The 20208-nt window shown below is 39.2% G+C and overlaps 1 protein-coding gene across 2 annotated transcripts in view; it reads left to right on the top strand.

The window, feature by feature from the left end:
• Nucleotides 1-11500, top strand: part of GUCA1C (guanylate cyclase activator 1C) — a 37439-nt gene extending 25939 nt beyond the window's left edge. For both annotated transcript variants that reach the window (XM_069849913.1, XM_069849914.1), the window contains exons 2-4: nt 3276-3425; nt 6168-6255; nt 9282-11500. In XM_069849913.1, the coding sequence (XP_069706014.1) occupies nt 3276-3425; nt 6168-6255; nt 9282-9412 (369 nt within the window). In that variant the 3' untranslated portion in view covers nt 9413-11500. The remainder of the gene's footprint in view (nt 1-3275; nt 3426-6167; nt 6256-9281) is intronic.
• Nucleotides 11501-20208: the final 8708 nt, after the last annotated feature.

Below are 20208 nucleotides of genomic sequence, written 5' to 3'. Positions count from 1 at the left end.
TGGTAGCCCTTTGCTTGTGAATTATTTACTTCCTAATGAGCAACAGATACTTTACTGTGTGCACTGCACGGGGTGAAATTTTACACAGCCCAGGGACATGTAAGGACCTACCTAGATACTTGTATTGTGAATGTTTATAGAGCAGCAGATGGGTAAATCAGCACAGTAGTATTATTTTAATGACATCATAACACATTTATTGTATTATTTGTTGTACCCACAGAACCACAGGATGATCTTCATAGCTTACTGTTATGATTTTTTTCATTATTTAATGTGCTATTCTGAGGCTCTTGGACACTGCTGTAAAAAGCCATTATGCCTCTTCATCGGAGAAAATGCATCTGTATATGTATAACAAAATTGCTGTAGCCTTCTGCAACACATAAATGTTTTCTTTTCTACCTACAATGCATGTTTTTTGGTTTAGAAAGGAAAAAAAAAGTGTATTTCTTACCAATATTTTTCTGGTTCCACATCATGTAGGTAAATATGTCTCGCTTCTCAGTATTTATATTCCTAGTGCACTGGCTGTTGAGGTTAACATGTCACTGGTGGTCTTTGGAGAATGTGGTTGGGGTTTTCCTGGCAACTAAAATATCTCTCAGATGTTTTTCAGAGGTGAGAGTTTTTTGACTGTGGCTTTCAGTCCCTTTCTGCTTTAGGCTGGACAAAAGATGCACAAGATTGGAATTACATATCCAAACACATTAAGCTGATTATTACATTTTCCAAACCTCTGATATTTTGTCAGAGCAATAACAGTGACACCAAGATGTAGGAAGAAAGACAACAAAATAATGTTTTCCAAACTTTGAAGTAAAATGTAAGATAGAAAGAAGAAAATTAATCTTGTAGAAATCCAGCAAGCCTACAATCAACCCGTAGTTTCAAGAGGTAGTATGAAATACAATAAAGAATCAGCAATGTGACATGCATCTAACCACATTCTTAATAGAGCTGTCAAATCAGATGTCAGAAACATAATCAGCAAAATAAACCTTGCCCTCCAGTAAAATACTTGATGAGATGCTTCTTGAAATTATACTTAGACAACTGAAATTCAAGCCAGTGTGCCAAAGAAGTCACATAAAGTTTGTGGTACATGATCTGTCACTTTTTGGTAAAGCACCTGCCTTTAATACTCGGCCTAATCTTGTTTGAAAACTACATGTGGTTCCTGCCAAATTTCGTTTAATCGCAAACAGTGGTTGAATAGTGTCTTTGCTTTTGCTGAGTTTTCTGTGATTACAGTAAATCCCACAACCACAGCAGAACCTGCACAAAGAGTCTTTGAAGCAATAGTCAGTCTGCACAAGTTACGCTGCACCGTTTCTGCACCTACATTGAATCCAGTGTGTTTGAAACATTGGATTTACTTCTTAAGTGCCACTCTGCCAAATAGCCTTGCACAGAAATCAAAACAAGCCACACACGTATGGTGATGAGTCACACCACACCTTTACAGGACTTCTTTACAGGATGGGGGTGATGTGATCGAGAGCAGCCCTGTGGAGAAGGACTTGGGGGTGCTGGTTGATGAGTAGCTCAACATGAGCCCGCAATGTGCACTCACAGCCCAGAAGGCCAACCACATCCTGGGCTGCATCAAAAGAAGCGTGGCCAGCAGGTGAAAGGAGGTGATTCTGCCCCTCTGTTCCTCTCTTGTGAGAACTCATCTGGAGTATTGTGTCTAGTTGTGGAATCCTCAACATAAGGATATGGAGCTGTTGGAACAGGTCCAGAGGAGGGTTACAAGGATGATCAGAGGGCTGGAGCACCTCCCATACAAAAACAGGCTGAGAGAGTTGGGCTTCTTCCGCCTGGAGAAGAGAAGGCTCCGAGGAAATGTTACAGTGCCCTTCCAGTACCTGAAGGTGGCCTACAAAGAAGCTGGGGAGGAACTTTTTACAAAGGCAGGTAGTCACAGGACTAAGGGGAATGGCTATAAATTGTAGAGGGGCAGATTTAGACTAGATATAAGGAGGAATTTCTTCACAATGTGGGTGGTGAGGCACTGGAACAGGTTGTCCAGGGAAGTGGTGGCTGCCCCATCCCTGGAGGTGTTCAAGGCCAGGTTGGATGGGGCCTTGGGCAGCCTGATCTAGTGGGAGGTGTCCCTGCCCATGGCAGAGAGGTTGGAACTAGATGATCTTTAAGGTCCCTTCCAACCCAAACTATTCTATGAGCCTGATTCTTTGTCTTTAGCCTAGTGCAGTCTGGAGGACAGATTAATGCCTGCTGCTTGAAAAACCTCAACTAGCAAGATATGTGTTGATGTATAACAATAAGTAACATGCTAAACCTACTACATACTCGTCCAACCTTCTCAATCACAGGCCATCTGAAACTGACGACAGTCTTTCCAAGGTTTTCGAAGGAATTGGATTCTGACCAAAGTAAAGATCACAAGATTAAATTTACCAGCTGTTAATTCTTTTTATATGCACATGAGAAACAGTTGGAGCAAGTACTCTCCAAATTCAGCAACTGTTTCTTCCATTCTCACCACATTTTTACAGAAACAGAGGAATTGTCATGGTGGCTTAGATCACCTGACCATGAAGGCCTATCCTTGAAAGGTTTCTATCACTAACTTCAGAGAAGGAAGCAGAAAATATGTAATTGAATTGATCAGAAATGCTCTTTCCCTATGAATCTCCCCCAATCCTCACTATTTAGAAACTAGCTTATAACTTGAAAGCTTTATACGTCATGCAAAATGTATTAGTCAGAGACCTGATGTTTACATGGAAAAAAATAGTATCTGGATTTCATGCCAGCTATCAGTTACCATGTACAACACTTCCTACATGATCTCTCAGATGAATGACACCTGGAGCAGCTCTGTTGCACTGGAAATCATTTCCAGTTCTGCAGTATCCATATGAATATAAGCAATTCCACAGTGGACGTCTTAGTACCAAACCAGATATCCCAGTTTCCCCTTCTTCACCTGTGAAAATCTACCACAAAACTGCTTCTCTTCTCCTCAAAAAAAATATCAATAGCAATTGCTCAGAACAGATTTGCTGCCTACCCTATTGCCCCAGGCTTTTAGGGGAGAACAAAGACTTCTGTGTTAATGCCCCCTCCTGCAATGCTTCCTGTTGAGCCCATCCTTTTTAAACACCACAGGAGATCTCTGTGTCAAGGAGATTTATAAATCAGTTTGTATTATAGTGAATTTGATGACCTGTTCTGTGAAATTGCCAGAATGAACTGAAAACCAAGGTTGTTAAATAGGTTTTTTTTTCTCTTTCTCTCTCTCTTAGGATGGATTTATAGACTTCTTGGAGTTCATAGCTGCAATAAATTTGGTTATACGAGGGAAAATTGACCAAAAATTGAAATGGTATTTTAAGCTGTACGATGCTGATGGAAATGGATGTATTGACAAAAAAGAACTATTAAGCATATTCACGGTAAGCAAGTTATGACCAATACCAAAAGCATTTGACATAGTGCATTGCCTCCGAAACAGTGGTTTCATCATATGCTGTAAATGGATTGTCTATACTTTAGTTAGCATTGCATAGCTGTAAAAACAGAATTCTTCTGGCTAGTGACGCTTCCGCCATTAGTTTCTTACTGATGGAAGGAAAGACATCTGAATAATATTTTACTTTAAACCATAGTTCTAAAGATATAATGCTTTACCGAAAGTGGAAAGCTGTATAAACAGTTGACACATTATTTTGATAAACTATGCTGCAAGTCAAGGTAGAACTGAAACTGCGCAACGAATAAAGCAGTTGGTTAGAAGTTCTTGTGCCAAGCTATTGTGGAAAACTGGCTTCTCAAACTGAACTTGCTGCAAGAAACAATACAGATGTCATCAAAATATTCCAATATTTTAAATGTTTTAAAGACTTCTAGATAATTTACTACAAATGATATTACTCCTATTTTAAAATATAATTGGGAAAATTTAGTTCTGTCATTAAATCATACAGTGACATTTGCATACGAATGTTATAGCAAATTTTGCAGAAAATGGGTCCATTTCAAACCTATAAAACCAAAGCAGTGTAATTCTTTCTTTAAAATTACTTCTCTATTTTTCAACTTGCTCTACTGAAATAATATTTTGCACTTCAGCAGCTGCTTTCATCTAAAAGGTATTATAAGGTTCCTTGCAGATATGAGTGACTTAACTGCTCCCTAAATGTAGAGGACACAGTGCAGATTAAGGTTTTGCTGCAAGGAGCAGAAAATATAAATAGGGATTTAATATTCTAATAAACAAAGAACATACTTTTCCTGGATTCTGTATTACTGCTGGTGCCTCACTAGTCACTGTTAGAGAATTTCAAGAACTGCTGCCCAAATTAAGAGGAGCTGGAGCCATATGAGAACCACAGGGTCAAACAAATAAAAGTTGATGCATGACCTTCTAAAAAGCAGCTTTCTAGAGGCAAAGTGAGAGGCTGCACCTCCCAGATTTCTCCTCATTTAAGACTAATGGCGTTTTTCTTTAGCAGATATTCTCCATCATTTTTCACCCAGAGGCAATGAGGTGACTGTGTTTTGCATTGGGCTTTACCCAAAAAGAGAATTAAAATCCTTTTAATGTAAAGAAGATTCCTTTTCAACTTACCTGGTTTTTAAAACCACTTAAACCGATGTGTGTTTTCTTTTCTTTTAGAGTACGAGAATTTTAACTTAAACACGCCTTAGTCATTTGACCTAGGCTAGTTTAAAATTGGTGGGCTCTGAACAAAAATAAAAATACATACTTGCAGCCATTAAGGGTCCTGTTTATACCAAGCATTAGTAAACAAGGGCTTGTCCAAAAGTTATTTCCTATCTGAGACTTTCCTTTAAATCATAGAAGCCCTATTAAAACTTCACTTGTCCCTACAACTATGCAAACTTTGGACCAGCATATCATTATCAGTCATCAAAATTTCTTCCAGACAAGCATGCACCTCCTCTGTTCCTCTTAACAGCCCAGTTATTTTATTTTGTTACTTAAGGTGATTCTGTGGTAACTAGTGATTCAAGTAGGTCAGGAACCACTGCTTTACTCTTAACACTACAACAAACTTAACTGTGGCAGAGATACAACCTTCTTCTGAAGACTATATCAGGGTCAGGCATATAAAACACCAGAAGCAGCCAAACTATGAAGCAGTAATACAAACAAGTGTATCTACCTACTTTTGTAAGATTCTTGATGCCTATTTGAGTTCATTTTGTGCAGAGTAAGATAAAGACAGTGGCAGTCAAGAATTCCACGTCAGTGCTGAATTGGTTTCACTTACCCTTTTTTTAAATATAATGAGTTCTAAAATAATATCAGGTATACTGAAGGAAATAACTGGCACGCACTTCACCTCAAGATAATTCAGGTGTAGAAGAACAAATTCTATGGTATACCACATATATTCATGTGTGTTTATATATATATGTATGTATTTTCCCAGGCAATTATTATTTGTGATATTGACTTTGAGTTCAACTCTGTAAACATATGCTTATGGCTTCTGGACCACTGGCTATTGACATATAGACTCAATTTATTAACCTGAATGATCACCATACTTCAAAAATTACGGTTTCAGCGATGGGATACAATTTTGCAAAAATATTCATGTATACCTTTACTCCAAATATTATGTCCCTTTGCCACAGAAAAAGTAGAGGGGAGACTTCTGATTTTCTTAGTTTCTTTGGGGGACAAGTAAATTCTGCCAAATTCCAGGACTGCTGGTCTGACTTTATTTGTGATTACTAAGTTAAACATGTCTTAATGGAAGAATTACTTAGGCTTTCTCCTCATGTGCTTTCAGCTGTGAAAAATAATACTATATTTAAATCACACACACCATAGGGAGCTCTCCGAAGACACCAAACTCTCTAGGCAAGATAAAAATGCTGGTGTGGAATCTAAAGTGTTTGGAAGAGCAGAGGTGGCACATGGTTTCAGAAGACTTTCAGAGATATGTAAATTAGTCTGTAATCTTCAGGCTGTGTTATGTTAATTAAATTTCCAATCCTCATTACTGAAGATTTGCTTGAAATAGCTATTTATTTATTGATTTTTGAAAGGGTTCATGGACTAAAGACCTGAATTGCAATTACTGCAGTTGCCTGCCAGTGAATTGTTTTCACAATCTGAAGGAAAAAAAATCTGAAAGAACTTTGTACATTTCTTCCTTCAGGCTATACAGGCCATAAATGGCCACACCAACATGTCTGCTGAGGAGTTCACAAACATGATATTTCAGAAGATAGATGTGAACAATGACGGTAAGAATCTAGGTTTTCTTGGCATTAGCAAGGATTTTTCCTCACATGGGATCAAGAGTGGAGTTGAACACATGACTGAAGAACTGACTGTTTTAAACAAACAGAAAGCCTGAGTCTGTTCTACTTTATTCATATTGCTTCAGTTTTCTGGTGAAGCGTAAATCAACTGACACTATTAGGCTGACATGGAAATTACATGCAGGAAGAGCTAAAACATGGAAGTCTTGCACTGTTGATCCAAAACACCAATACTCTGGTGGTACAGCAAATGGAATTGTGATCAAGATTTTTTTTAGTATATTTGTGTTGACTTAATCTATCGAAACCAACTGAGATGCATGATTGCACAGGCTCTAGCAGGTTCTAAAGACTGGACATCATATTAGATGTCACTTAAAGGCTGATTATTAACACATACTAAGACACATGCCACTTTTTTTCTCCAGATAGCTAGATTAAGCCAATTGGATTTGCATTTGGAAATTAAAAGTATAATTCACTGCCTCAGAGTTGTTTCTAATAGAAAACTTGTCATATGGGAATGCCTTCCCTCATACTTTAAGTCATGGAGATTCTCCTTCCACAGGTAATTATATTTTACACCAATTACTACGGTCATTGACAAATTATGAATATTAGGAAAGCATTGCAGAGCAAAATCAAATCCCAGCCAGGAATCTGGGGCACTTTTTTTTGTTTATTTTTCTGGTCTTATTTGGTGTATTAAGGTTATTTTTTAGAAAATTGATTGTGATATATCATCAAAGTATAAACAGCAATCTTGTGATGCATGTGAATAACTCATAGAGGAATTATTTCTCCACCTGCTTGGCCCGTCTTTTGGATGAAGGTAAATTACAAAAAGATTCCAAATAACATAAAGTCATATTTTAGTATCTAACCTGAATTCTGTGATGATTTATACCTGCTCTGACCACATTTCCTGCAAGTAATAGTTTCACCTGAGCTAGACTATCAGCCAAAAAAAGAAAAATTTTGTATCTTACATTTTAGCTATGAAATACCAGGACATGAAGTATTCAGAATTATCTTCATATTATGCCCATTTCAAATTGTTTCCCATAGTTTGTTATTTTTCAAACAGCTGCAAAGCAGCAGCAATAGCCCCACCTGAGGAACAGGATAAATTTTGCCAAGTTTAGCTTAAACTACGCTACCTCCTTGTAGCTTCTAATTAAAGAAATGGGCAAGTACATAAATAAGTTGAAATCTCCTTCCTCACATTAAAATAGAAGAACTAATTCCATAGCTGTAGGGAACAATTCTTAAAAAAATCTGATGGTTTTTCAATGCGATTTAATTAGCTCAAGGAAATCTGAGACCCAACATGGTCACAGTGAGTACGGGAATGCCAGTGTAACCACATCTCACTGCTGGTATTGGTACTTTCAAGTGTATAGCCTGAGATCAAGAGAAAGGAATTCAAGACCAGTTGACCTGTATAAGCTGGAAAATGATGCAGCATGTCCATTTGACAAGTCCAGGAACCCCACCCACTCAAAGATCTCAGTCAAATACAATGCAGGAGGGAGGAGCTGGGAGGTAAGCGGAATGCCTGGGATTGAAGATCTAAGGAAGTGACTGGATGAGTGGCAAAGCAGGAGTATGCAGACGAGCATACAGAGGTGGTTCGTTCTGCCTCTGCTCCTGAGATAATGATGTAAAGGCACTGGGGTTGAAAGAAAAGGCACAAATAACCTCAGGTCACTGCACACCAGCCCCTGGAGAGGGTCTTACTCCTCTCACTGAAGCCTAAATGACAGGACTTCTCTCAAATGAGGTCTTTCCATTTTGAGAGTATGCATGCAAACCTGCTCACCAACGCAGAAAGGACCCATATGACTAAAATGTAAGCGGTCTTCACTGCCCATGGGAAGAAAATGGTTTTCAAATTTTTCAAACGCTGTTCACTTTCCTTTTTCAGGTTAGATTAAGTTTCCAAGGTTGCCATGACCAAAAACCAAACTACAAAAAAGCTCCAGGGAGTACTTAACTCTGAAAACAGCCAAAATTCATCTAGCTAAGCACTCACTAGAAGTGCAGGCAACTTAATTGCTGCTCCCCTGAACCCTGTGGCCTTAAGTCATTCAGCTATCTTTGTCTTTGGCTTCTTGTAATTTCTTTTTTCAGTGCGAAATCACTATTGTGATTTTAACAAGAAACTTTGAACCATTCTCAGAAGAAATAATCAAGCTCTTCCTATTAAATCAAAGTCTATTTTCTCTCTCAGAAAACAGATAATTTCTAACAGAGAAGTTATTACAGATAACTTCTAACCAGAGAATTGGGTACGCTCCTGTGTACCATGCGAGCAGACAGATGCCCAGGACTGGCCTTTACCTTTTCTGACAGGGAAGAGAGCAGAAAAAGTGGAAGAATGCTAAAAAAAATTCCTGCTTCTCAATAAAAGAGATTTTATAGCTGTCTCACAATTTCCAGGATGTTATCTGGTTTTGCCATGAGCCCAAAAAGTCATCCTCTAAATGACCATTTCTGTTGCTTGGAAGAATTTATCTAAACAAATCACTTAACTGATTCTTTTACTACATCTTAATCGTGGCTCTAAATAATCCTGGTAGTCAACACAGGGAGTATGCCTGGTAATCCTCGCAAATCATGCCCTAATGTCTTTTAAAACAGGCTATAAGATTAATACCAGGTAGCTCAGTGAGATTTGGTCCATACATCTAAATTCTGCTTTGATAGAGGCCTCATTAACCCTGTTTTTCACACATTTCAGTCACCATAGTTGCTAAGCACTCACAGTTGTCTTAGTCTTCTGTGAAAGGTGTGTTAAATCTCTTTAGACAGAAAAAAAGCAAGCCTAAGTTCTAGTATCTGATGCACAGCAGGAATACATTAAAAAATATTCTGACTGTATTTGCATATCAGCAGAGAACAGGGAACCTTCCTGAAGGATACATTCTGATGTGAATGGCCTTGTGTTGGGCTGAGAGTGTTTGCTGGGTTTCTGAGTTCCTAAGGAGTATCTGACTTCCTTTTAGGGGAACTGACTTTAGAAGAATTTATCAACGGCGTGGAAAGCGACAAGGACCTAATGGAATTGATTACGAAAAGTTTTGACCTTTCCAACGTACTCAAAGTCATACAGAATGGCAGGAGACACAGCGTCTGATGGATCCAGTGACAGATGTGGCATCTGTGTCCTAATTTAAAGGAAGATATCATTTGATACATTGAGAGAACCTAATGTCGTCAAAGCCTGTCCAGACAATACAGTGCAGCCTGCTCCAGGATTAACAATTTTTATTCTTCAATACATATGTCTCCTTTTCTTTTTTTTTTATTCTTTGCCTCGCTAATGACTGTGGCAGCCACAGAACACAAAGGTTTTCCCACATACAACAGAAAAGCTATTTGATGCAGTACAAATAATTTATTTGGTCTCTACAAATACTGTTCAGGGTTATCAATAAAACAATAACAATATTGCAGAATGAGACATTTCTAGAAGACACAGAGTTAATAAATTTATTCTTTTAAGCATGGACTCTTCAACCTACTATTTAAAGTGTGGATATAAATTTCTAGGCAGGACTGGATTCTACTGGAGCAGCTAGGAATGAAGCCTGGTTTGCAGTAACTTTTTTGCTCTAATCCATACTCAAAATTGGAGTAGATTCTCTGGGAAACTCCACAGTCAGCTTAATATTCCAGAGATGTGCATCCTCCTTAACAAGCTGTCTACCACTCTTGATTTTATTACATCTATAAATTAAAATAATGTGATGGTTTGATGGTTTTGGCAGGGTTCAGCTACTGTTCTTCCAAATTAACCTTTTACAGAAATGCTGCGATGAATTTTTTTTATCTTTGTAGAGTAAAATTAGATGTTCAAAGAATAGCTAAAACCAAATCATTTTGTAAGCACTCTGTTTTCCCAAAGATTTGCATCCATTGACCTGTCTGACCTCCTTTTCAAAACAATTCATTTTCACTGGGCTTTTTGCCATGGCTGCATGAGACATAAGGTAAGAGGTATCATGACTAGCTCCTGCTGATGGGACTGATGGCTTCTGCCAAACAGACTGTTTAACAGCTGAATTTTTCCTGCCTTTCTCTGACAGGGAGTACTAATTTAGGTATCTTTGCCCTGCTCACATACCTGGGCAAAAGCTTTTAGCAATTTAGTCTCTTTGAGACTTCTACCTTCTTTCAAACTGTGTTGCAATTGTCTCTGAATGTGGTAGCTGTTAGGAACACAGGGAAGGCATTCAAAGATAGCATGATCACATATGCCTCATTTTCTTAAGAAACTAAGCTAAAAATAACTCAACTTTACTTTATAAATAACATGATTAATTCTATGAGCTGAAATGGAACTGTACGAACTGTGTGCAAATGGAAAATTACAGTTCTCTCTGCTGTTGGGATTGATTCTCTCTGAAGACTGCAACTAGTTTTACCAAATTACTACATTATATGAAAAGGATAACTTCTCCTTGTCTGACTATACCTTGCAAGCACCGTACTCATATTAATTATTGTTAGAAGCATCAGCTTTATGCAAAATCATTTGTTCATGGATCAGCGCAGGTTAAGTGAAACAATTATTAAGATTTGAATACGAAAATGTTTTTCTTCCAAATTCACTTTAAATCCATGCCTGTCTGCACATGAAATGTGCTCCATCACCTGCACTTATTATCCCAGGTTCAGGTTTGATCAAGAGAATATACTAAGAGTATGCAACATGCATCACTTGACATTATAAACTGTTCTGACATTATAGTTCTGACATTTGGATCTTTTATAGTCCTGTTAAGAAAAAAAAAATTATGTAGGAGATTGCTGGTGGTTTGAATTTTAAGCTCTTGTATTTATTCATCATTGACACATTAATATGTCATTGTCAATATCAGTTTTCTCACACCCAGCCTTCAAAAAATCACTTTTCTGAATCTAGCGCTTTCATATTTAGATCCTATGAGGGTGGTGTCCTTCAGAATTTGCTATAAAACATTTAAACTAAAATGATCCAATCTATCCATTTTGGGCATACGGGAACAACTGTGTTTCGGATTTTTGCTTTTATACTAATGAAGTTATGGACTTTGAAAAATGGCTACTATCTATATACACGGACTTTTTTTTTTTATAAGGGGATTTAAAAGAGAGTATTTCCATTTAAATTTGTCTGATTTTCTGTGTAACTGTAACTATATGAAGTGAATCACCAGTTCAGGAGTGTTGTGTTGTATTAAAAAAAAATTACGCATGTACGGAAATTCTTAGCCTATTTGTTAAACTAAAGTTTGAAGGAATAGCTAACATGCTCATTTTCCACACTTTAATTAAAATCATTAGCAGAAGCCTGTGTAATTAAGAAACAAGTATCTTTGCTATTTAATGTAAACACTCTGGCACATTAGTTCCAAAAATACATACGTGCAGTAACTCCACATGTGTTTTGGACAAGTTACAGGATTCTATCTTGGGTGTTTTTATGATTTAACATAAACTTCCTTTAACTATTTAAGCACCATTCGATACACAGCTGCTTGAGGCAATTGCATTATGGCCACAGTTTTGGTCTCATTATTCTAAATTTGTCAGCTGCTCATCAAGTGTATGAGTGAAATCAGGTGACACATGAGAAAACTCTGAAGCGTGACTCCCCAAAGTCTTGTTCCAAGCCAACGTGAAGCTGCAACTTCTTGTGGTGGAGAAGCTTTGTAGTCATTAAGGTATACTGTAAGTTGACCTGCCTATTTGAATGTTTATTGCTAGTTTAATGGAGAGCAGAAAAGGCAAAAGAAAGACTAATGCTAGTTCATGTTATGTTATACCCCTTAGCAAATACACAAGTGGCTAAGTGCAGCACTGAGCTGCTGATCCTGAGGGCTGCCAGAGACCACAGGAATGCTTTTGCTTCAAAGCCCCACAAAGGAAAGAAAAAAACACTGCAGCACATACTCTCAAGAAGTGCCTTTGTCAACAAGATTGATGCAGATGCCAGCTGTAAGTGTCTGGAGAAGCTGGGCTGCCTATATCATCATCACAGGGGGGTAGGTTTTAATTAAGATAGATGTGTTCTGAGAATGGATAATGATTTTGTCACCATATTCACCTTGGAAAGAATCACAGGTTTCAAATTCACTGTGTGCAGCTGAGTGAGCTTTGCCAATCAATGGGGTAATTGGTAGTTTTTCTTCAAATAGAAGCTCTTTTACTGTTAAGAAATCCTTACGACTTTATGTTCTTTTCATTGCATCCAAACAGCTAAAGGTAATTAGTGTGACAGTCCCCTTTTTCAAACAATTCTTAATTGTGCTAAAATTATCTCCTTTTCTGGGAGCTCAATACGCTATGAAAATAAATAGGTACTTTTTCTTTTCGGAATCTGGGAATTCAAAGCCACAGGCAAATTGCCTTTTTTTGTAGATATGAAATTGCTTAAGCATTAACAGGCATGATTAAATCTTATGCCATACTTGCGCATCGCTGACAAAAAGGAAGATAGCTTGCTGTGGTGTGGAAAAGATCTCATAGCCACATTTAATTTTTGACCTTATGTAAGATTAGCTGTACTATACAGACTGTAACAGCTAAATATTCAACTAAATATTCAGAGCTCACATTCCCTGTGTGCAAGGACGTATGTCCATTTACTTGATACTGGTTGAAGATTTTCCACATGGAATGATTACTAGAAGTCTCACATGATTGTAGAAATTGCTAGATATATCAGGGAGAGATTTTTAAACACTGTTTTAAAAACCTCGTCTAAATACAGTAGACTATTCAAAAAATAGGAAATGCATGTAGCTTTATACTGTACTTTTTGATCTGCCCTTATTAGAAATCTGAGGGAGAAAACAGCTCAAGTATGTGATTTTAACATGGCAAAATCTAGCTGATTTAAGGGTGTAAGAACTCTGTCTGAAATAAACATAATGACCCATTATGTTTCTCTGCCTGTAACAGGTTTCTCTCCATTCTCTGCCTGGAACAGGCTCTTTTCTCCAGTCCCTGCCCAAACTGTTTGTATCATTGGTTTTTCTACACTAATACCCAGGCTTTTCTGAACACACGTTTTATTCCCCAGTGACCAGACAACTCCTTCTAATCTAAAGGTTAGGTCACTTCTCAGGTAGCAGACAGTGAATCTTTTATTTCTATGGTCTGAGTGGGACACAGAGCAGAAGACAAAAGTCCAGCTTTGCATGAAGGTACATGGATCATCTTGAAAAGTGATGTGTTATGCTCAGGCCTGCGCTGATTTTTGATACAGCAGCCATGTGAGAGAAGGTTCAGCCATCAAAGGTAACTTAACCATCAAAGAAAGCTGTTCTAAAAGTTTTTGTGTATCAAAACTTAATTTTCATCTCCACCTCTTCTGCAGCAGAACTCTAAGAGAATTTAAGACAGCTCACTACACAGTTGTTACTGTGCTTATAAAATACACTGTAATGAAATACTAGCTTTTGAGTTGCTAAGCCATCAGATACCACTGGCTTTGGTTTGAATGTCTACTTGATTTCAGTAAGGCCTGAATTTCTCATCTTATTTAAGGCTGCACTGCTTATAAAAAACATAAACTGTCCTATATCCCCTGCAGAATTCCAGAAAGATTGAAAGGGCAGATGGGAATGAGCCACAGAACACCCAAAAAGACAATGGGGAAAAAAGAAGCAGAGCAAGAAATCTGAAGAGGGAGAGGAGGTAGAGGAGATCAGGCCCCATTAAAGGTACATCATGGTGTGACAGTCTCTGCCCCTAAAGGACGTGGTCTAGAGGAAAGTCCAAACATCAAGGTATGGAAAAGAGGAAAAGGAGAAGAGACTAAGGCTACAAAGAGGCATATTCACACTTTGTTCTGTGCCTTAGATAATATTCGACAACTCAGTTTCTTCTACAGGTGCAAAACAAAACATTAAACAGAAAGGATATAATATTTCATCTGAGACTCTGTCCGAGATTTGGCTCTCCTTTCTGCACTAATGAATTAGAAAACGTTTCCAATGATGCACTGTTGAAGAGCCCAAAGAGGTCATACACACTACCCTGTACATACCTTTCTCCTGCACACAGGTACAAACCAAAATTGCCTTCTGAGATTTGTCTAGCATTCAAAAAGAATTAGATTAGTAATGTTACATATAAGGAATTTTAAACAGTGATAATCTGCACCAGCAGTTTTTTCTACCTGAGGATAGTGCTAGGGCACTACTGCTATTGCACCTGATTTCCCTAATACCATGGGAACTATTTACTCAAGACATCTTCTGTTTCTTCACAGGGGATGTTCAACAACAGAGCAAAACAAATGTACCTTTTGTTATTCCTCTCTAGATTATATAGATTATACTCATTATCTGTCTGAGTTAGCATGGCGCCAATAGGTGCATTCAGAATTTTGCATGTTGTTTATTTAGGAACCAGTAGTTTCTTCCTCACAGGTCACTTAAAGCCCTCTGAATGGCAATGATAATTGAGAACTGTTTTTCACAGCTGAGTCCAAACAACTGATATAAAGAGAAAATTATTGATATTCTATTCACAAGATCCCTGTCTTATGAGGCATATAGTCTTCTGGATTTTTGAATACAGATCTTTTAAACTCCAGCTTCCTTGGAGAACACTAAGTACTCTCAGAATGACAAATGTGGACTTATGGACTGTTTGTGCTCCCATGTAAGTCAATGATCCCATTGATTGCAGACTGAAACAGAATTTCTTAATACTAACATCTAAAGAATATATCGAATTCTTGATTTATTCTGAATCTTATTAACATTTTATGCAACACAATATTTCTGCAGGCTACTGCAAAAGGGTGTAGGGAGGGAACGAAATAAGTATTTTCAAAAATCTTAAAAAATACATAATGTATTGGAGACATGGTCATTTTCCTTTTAGAAACCACTGAAATATTCATGGAAAATGTTGACACAGTTTTGAAGTATCAAACGAAACCGAACTCCCATCAGGCTTCAGGCACACCTTTTAATTCCTAGCATTCATTCACATGTTCTTTCCATCCCTGTCCCCAAAGCTATAAAAATGACGTGGGAGTTTTTTTGTGGGTTTTTTGTTTTTTTTTACACTGGCAGCATACCTCTGGCACAGAGCTTTAGTGGTTCTGAACAATGTGGAGAAAGTTTGCTCTTTTCCTCCTCTTTTTATTTAAATTACAAATATTTGACAAACTGCTTCTATCCTAGAGGATTTCAAATCCCCTCAGATTTGAAACACAGCTCACTTAAAGAGCTGCTAACACAGAGAGGAAAAAGTTGAACATTTGCAATTAAACAATTTTATCGGTCCTTCATTGTTCCTTTATTATATTAAAGCTGCTTATATGAAAAGAGGTTCTTTATTCCCTTGCCCTTATTTATTTTTTAATTAGGTCTGCCTTCTCTTTGATATCCTGTTCACCAGCGCAGCCTCTAATGGCAGTGTCAGCTAGCAGTCAAATTCTAGTTAAGGTCATAATAATTTAGTAAACTTCTAAGAAATGCAATGACTTCCAATAACGTTCCATAAATAGAGAACATCAAACAAACTTATGACCAGAACTACCTCTAAGCTGAATACTTTTTCAGTCTTCCAAGAGAGTTTGACCTCTTCCCTAGAACTTCAAAGTCAACAGAGAAAATTAACACACAAAAAAATCCAAGCTCTTTAATTACCAGTCAGCTTTTCCTAAGTATCTAAGCTGGTGAGATTCCCAAGCAACCAAGTTAGGAGCTGACTTTCCATAGGTAGTCAGTGGAAAGAGGAAGCTCTCACAGTCGTAGGTCAGCACATCAGACTTACCATCTAAAGAAACCGATACGAATAATCAAGCAAAACAAAAGCATAGCGCTGCTCCCCAAAAAGCAAAAAAGGGAAGCTGCAAAAATCATGCATTCTGCCTGCCAGTGTATTACACATACCTCCAGAGAACACAATTACAAACCTTAACTTATACTTCCTGCTGAGTTTGCTGCAGAAAGCACATTCATCCCCACTCAGATACAGAATGTGTTCTGCTGTCACCTCCTCTGCTATCTGTCCAGAAAAGTGCCAAATGTTGACAGCCCTCTTCAGAGAAGCCGAATTTCTACAATAGGCAAGAAAGTTATTCCCAGGACTGAAGGGAAGTGCTGACAAATCTTACGACAGCCGAAAGTGAGGGGGGACATGTAAGAAATTACTGCCTTGCAGATACAAAGGTTAGAGGGAAATGATTTACCACCCTGACATATGCTGGAAAAGTAGTATGGGAAGCTGTAGGCAACCCAGGAGATTCCTGGAATGCATTGAAGATTATTTGTTAATCCAGCTAATAGAGACCCCTACCTGAGGGGATGCAACACTGGACCTGATGGTCACTAACACAAGCGAACTCATCACTGACACTAGGATTGGAGGCAGCCTGGGCTGTAGTGATCATATACTGTGGAGTTCAAGGTCAAGAGGGATATGGGACAGGAGAGGAGTATAGTCAAGACCCTACATTTCAGGAAAGCAGACTTCCAGCTCTTCAAGGAGTTAGTCAGTAGGGCCCCCTGGGACATGGTCCTTGGGGACAAGGGAGCAGAATAGAGATGGCAAATATTTAAGGATGCTTTCCATAAAGCACAAGAGCGTTCAGTCCCCATATGTAGAAAATCAGGCAGGAAAGGGAAGAGACCAGCATGGCTGAGTCAAGACCTGCTGGTCAAGAACAAGAGGGAACTGCACAGGCAGTGCAAGCATGGACTGGGAACCTGGGAAGAGTACATGGACACTGCCCAGTTGTGTAGAGATGGGGTCAGGAAGGCAAAGGTGCAGCTGGAGCTGAACTCGGCAAGGGCAGTGAAGACTAACAAGAAAGGCTTCTACAGGCACATCAATCAGAAAAGAAAGGTTAAAGAGAACGTGTCCCCACTGATGGCTGGGAATGGTGACCTCGTATCAACACAAGTGGAAAAGGCTGAGGTACTAAAAAGTTTTTTGCCTCAGTCTTCACTGACAACCACTCTCCTCACCCCTCCTGGGTCAATGAACAACAAGATGGTGAGCAGGGATGAAAAGACCCTCCTACTGTAGAGGAGGATCAGGTTCATGATCACCTGCGGAATCAGAACACATATAAGTCTATGGGACCTGATGAGATGCATACCAGAGTCCTGAGGGAACTGGTTGATGTGGTTGCCAAGCCACACTCCATGACTCTTGAAAAGTCATGGCAATCAGAAGTCCCTGGTGAAAGTCCCTGGTGACTGGAAGAAGGGTAACATTGTGCCCATTTTTAAAAATGGTATAAAAGATGACCCTGGGAACTACCAATCAGTCTCACCTCTATGCCTGGGAAGATCATGGAACAAATCCTTCCAGAAGCTATGCTAAAGCACATGAAGGACAGAGAAGTGATTAGTGGCAGCCAGCATGGCTTCACTAGGGGCAAGTGAACACCAACCTAGTAGCTTTCTATGATGTGGTAACCACAGCAGCGGACATGGGAAAACCCATGCATGTGATCTATCTGGACTTCTACAAAGCCTTTGACACGGTACACCACAACATCCTTCTCTCTAAATTGGAGAGATACAGATTGGATGGGTGGACTGTTTGATGGATAAGAAACTGGTTGGAGCGTCGTATTCAGAGAGTAGTGGTCAACAGCTTGATGTCCAGATGGAAATCTGTGACAAGTGCTGTCCCTCAGGGGTCCGTACTGGGACTGATGCTGTTTAATATCTTCATCAATGATATTGACAGCGAGATTGAGTGCACCCTCATCAAGTTTACAGGTGACACCAAGCTGAGTGGTGCAGCTGCCACACCAGAATGATGAGATGTCATCCAGAGGGAACTGGACAGGCTGGAGAAGTGGGCCAGTGTAAACCTCATGAGGTTCACCAAGGACAAGTGCAAGGTCCTGCTCCTGGGTCAGGGCAATCCCTGAATTCAATACAGAATGGAGGATGATGTGATTGAAAGCAGCCCTGTGGAGAAGGACTTGGGGGTGCTCATTGATGAGAAGCTCGACATGAGCCAGCAATGTGCACTCACAGTCCAGAAGGCCAACCGCATCCTGGGCTGCATCAAAAGAAGCGTGGCCAGCAGGTCAAGGGAGGTGATTCTGCCCCTCTGTTCCTCACTTGTGAGACCTCATCTGGAATACTGTGTCCAGTTGTGGAATCCTCAACATAAGAAGGATAAGAAACTGCTGTAACGGGTCCAGAGGAGGGCTACAAAGATCATCAGAGGGCTGGTGCACCTCCCATACAAGACAGGCTGAGAGAGTTGGGCTTGTTCTACCTGGACAAGAGAAGGTTCTGAGGACATCTTATAGTGACCTTCCAGTACCTGAAGGGGCTACACGAAAGCTCAAGAGGGACTTCTTACAAAGGCAGGTAGTCACGGAACTAGGGGGAATGGCTATAAATTGTAGAGGGGCAGATTTAGACTAGATATAAGGAGGAATTTCTTCACAATGAGAGTGATGAGGCACTGGAACAGGTTGCCCAGGGAAGTGGTAGCTGCCCCATCCCTGGAGGTGTTCAAGGCCAGGTTGGATGGGGCCTTGGGCAGCCTGATCTAGTGGGAGGTGTCCCTGCCCATGGCAGAGAGGTTGGAACTAGATGATCTTTAAGGTCCCCTCCAACCCAAACTATTCTATGATTCTGTGATTCTATGATTCTAAATAAACTAGATTGTTTTTTCAGTTGGAGGAGAAATCATCAAAATAAGTCCTTCTAGACCTCCTGAGTTTTTCCTGAAAGTGGTGATGGCAAAGTATGTTTGTGGCAAGAGAATCTGCTTCTAGCATGAAAGAATTTTTTATGTGACAAGCAAGCAAACTGGATAAGGGGTATGATGAGTTGTTCATCCATGGAGTTTTTTTCCGTTTTCCCACTGTTTTGGTCTGCTTGTGGCTGAGGGCTTTTTTTCCCCTCCAGATCCTTTCTGTTTTCCTCTATTTGTCCAAAGTACTACTGAAAGCTCGAGGGAGAGGGAGTCAGACCCTGAGAAGCAGCAGAAGATGAGAAATAAAAATAGCTTTCCTGCATTTGAGGAGTATCTTTGTGCTGGAGTAAACTGTTTACTCACAGATGCACTGCTCCTGCTGCTTATTTTGATTTCTTTCATTTCTGCTTTGCATTGAGATTCAATGCGTTTAGAGATGAACTTTGCTGGAAAGATATAATAAAGCATCTTTTCCTGTATATCTAAACCAAAGACAGCTGGAAATGAGAGCTATGGTGCAAGGGGTCCTGGTGACACTATTCCCATGACATAGCTCTACTTATGAGCCTGACAGAAGCTTTTCACATGTTGTGGTAATTTGCAGTAAAAATTGCCACAGATGGTGTTAGTTAGTGTTTGTGGAGCTTATAAGATAAGTATTTGGCTACAGACCTATCTCCACATTTTCCTGTGATACCAAAAAGAGTGTAGAGATGGAGAAGCCCAAATAAACACAGATTTTTCTTAACAGAGGGTTTGTTGAGAATCAGTTTCACTACAATCTCTGTAGTAGTACTACAGTGATCAGATGCAGGGAACTATATAAATCCAGCTCTACCTTTCATTCTAAAAGTAATCTGTATCTGCAAATTACTCCTGATCATCTTTTGCTTTTTCCATATGCTGCTAATGTATGTATGCTATTGCCTTTAAAACATAAGCAAGAGATACGACAGCAGGTCTTTTGCTCCCTCTCAGCTCCTCATCTCCTTCTGGGGTTGATCTTGCATCACAAAATAGACCTAACCAAATGTTAATTTTGTGCATCATAAGAGTAAGGCAGGAAAAAAGTGGAAAGCAATACTTTCTTTTTCTTCTATAAATTTTTTGGGGGTATTGTGTCAAAAAGCAGACCAAATCTTTCAGCTTAACTGAGGAAGGTGATGTGTGACATTCTAAACATTCGGCTAAGTGATGGGGAGCACAGCGTTCAGCACATCAAAGCAGCATGATGAACACAGACATCAT

This window comes from Phaenicophaeus curvirostris, chromosome 1 (genome assembly GCF_032191515.1).
Source record: "Phaenicophaeus curvirostris isolate KB17595 chromosome 1, BPBGC_Pcur_1.0, whole genome shotgun sequence".
Classification (NCBI taxonomy): Eukaryota; Metazoa; Chordata; class Aves; order Cuculiformes; family Cuculidae; genus Phaenicophaeus; species Phaenicophaeus curvirostris.
Note: the sequence above shows the minus strand (reverse complement) of the source record. Positions and strands in the feature narration are given on the sequence as shown.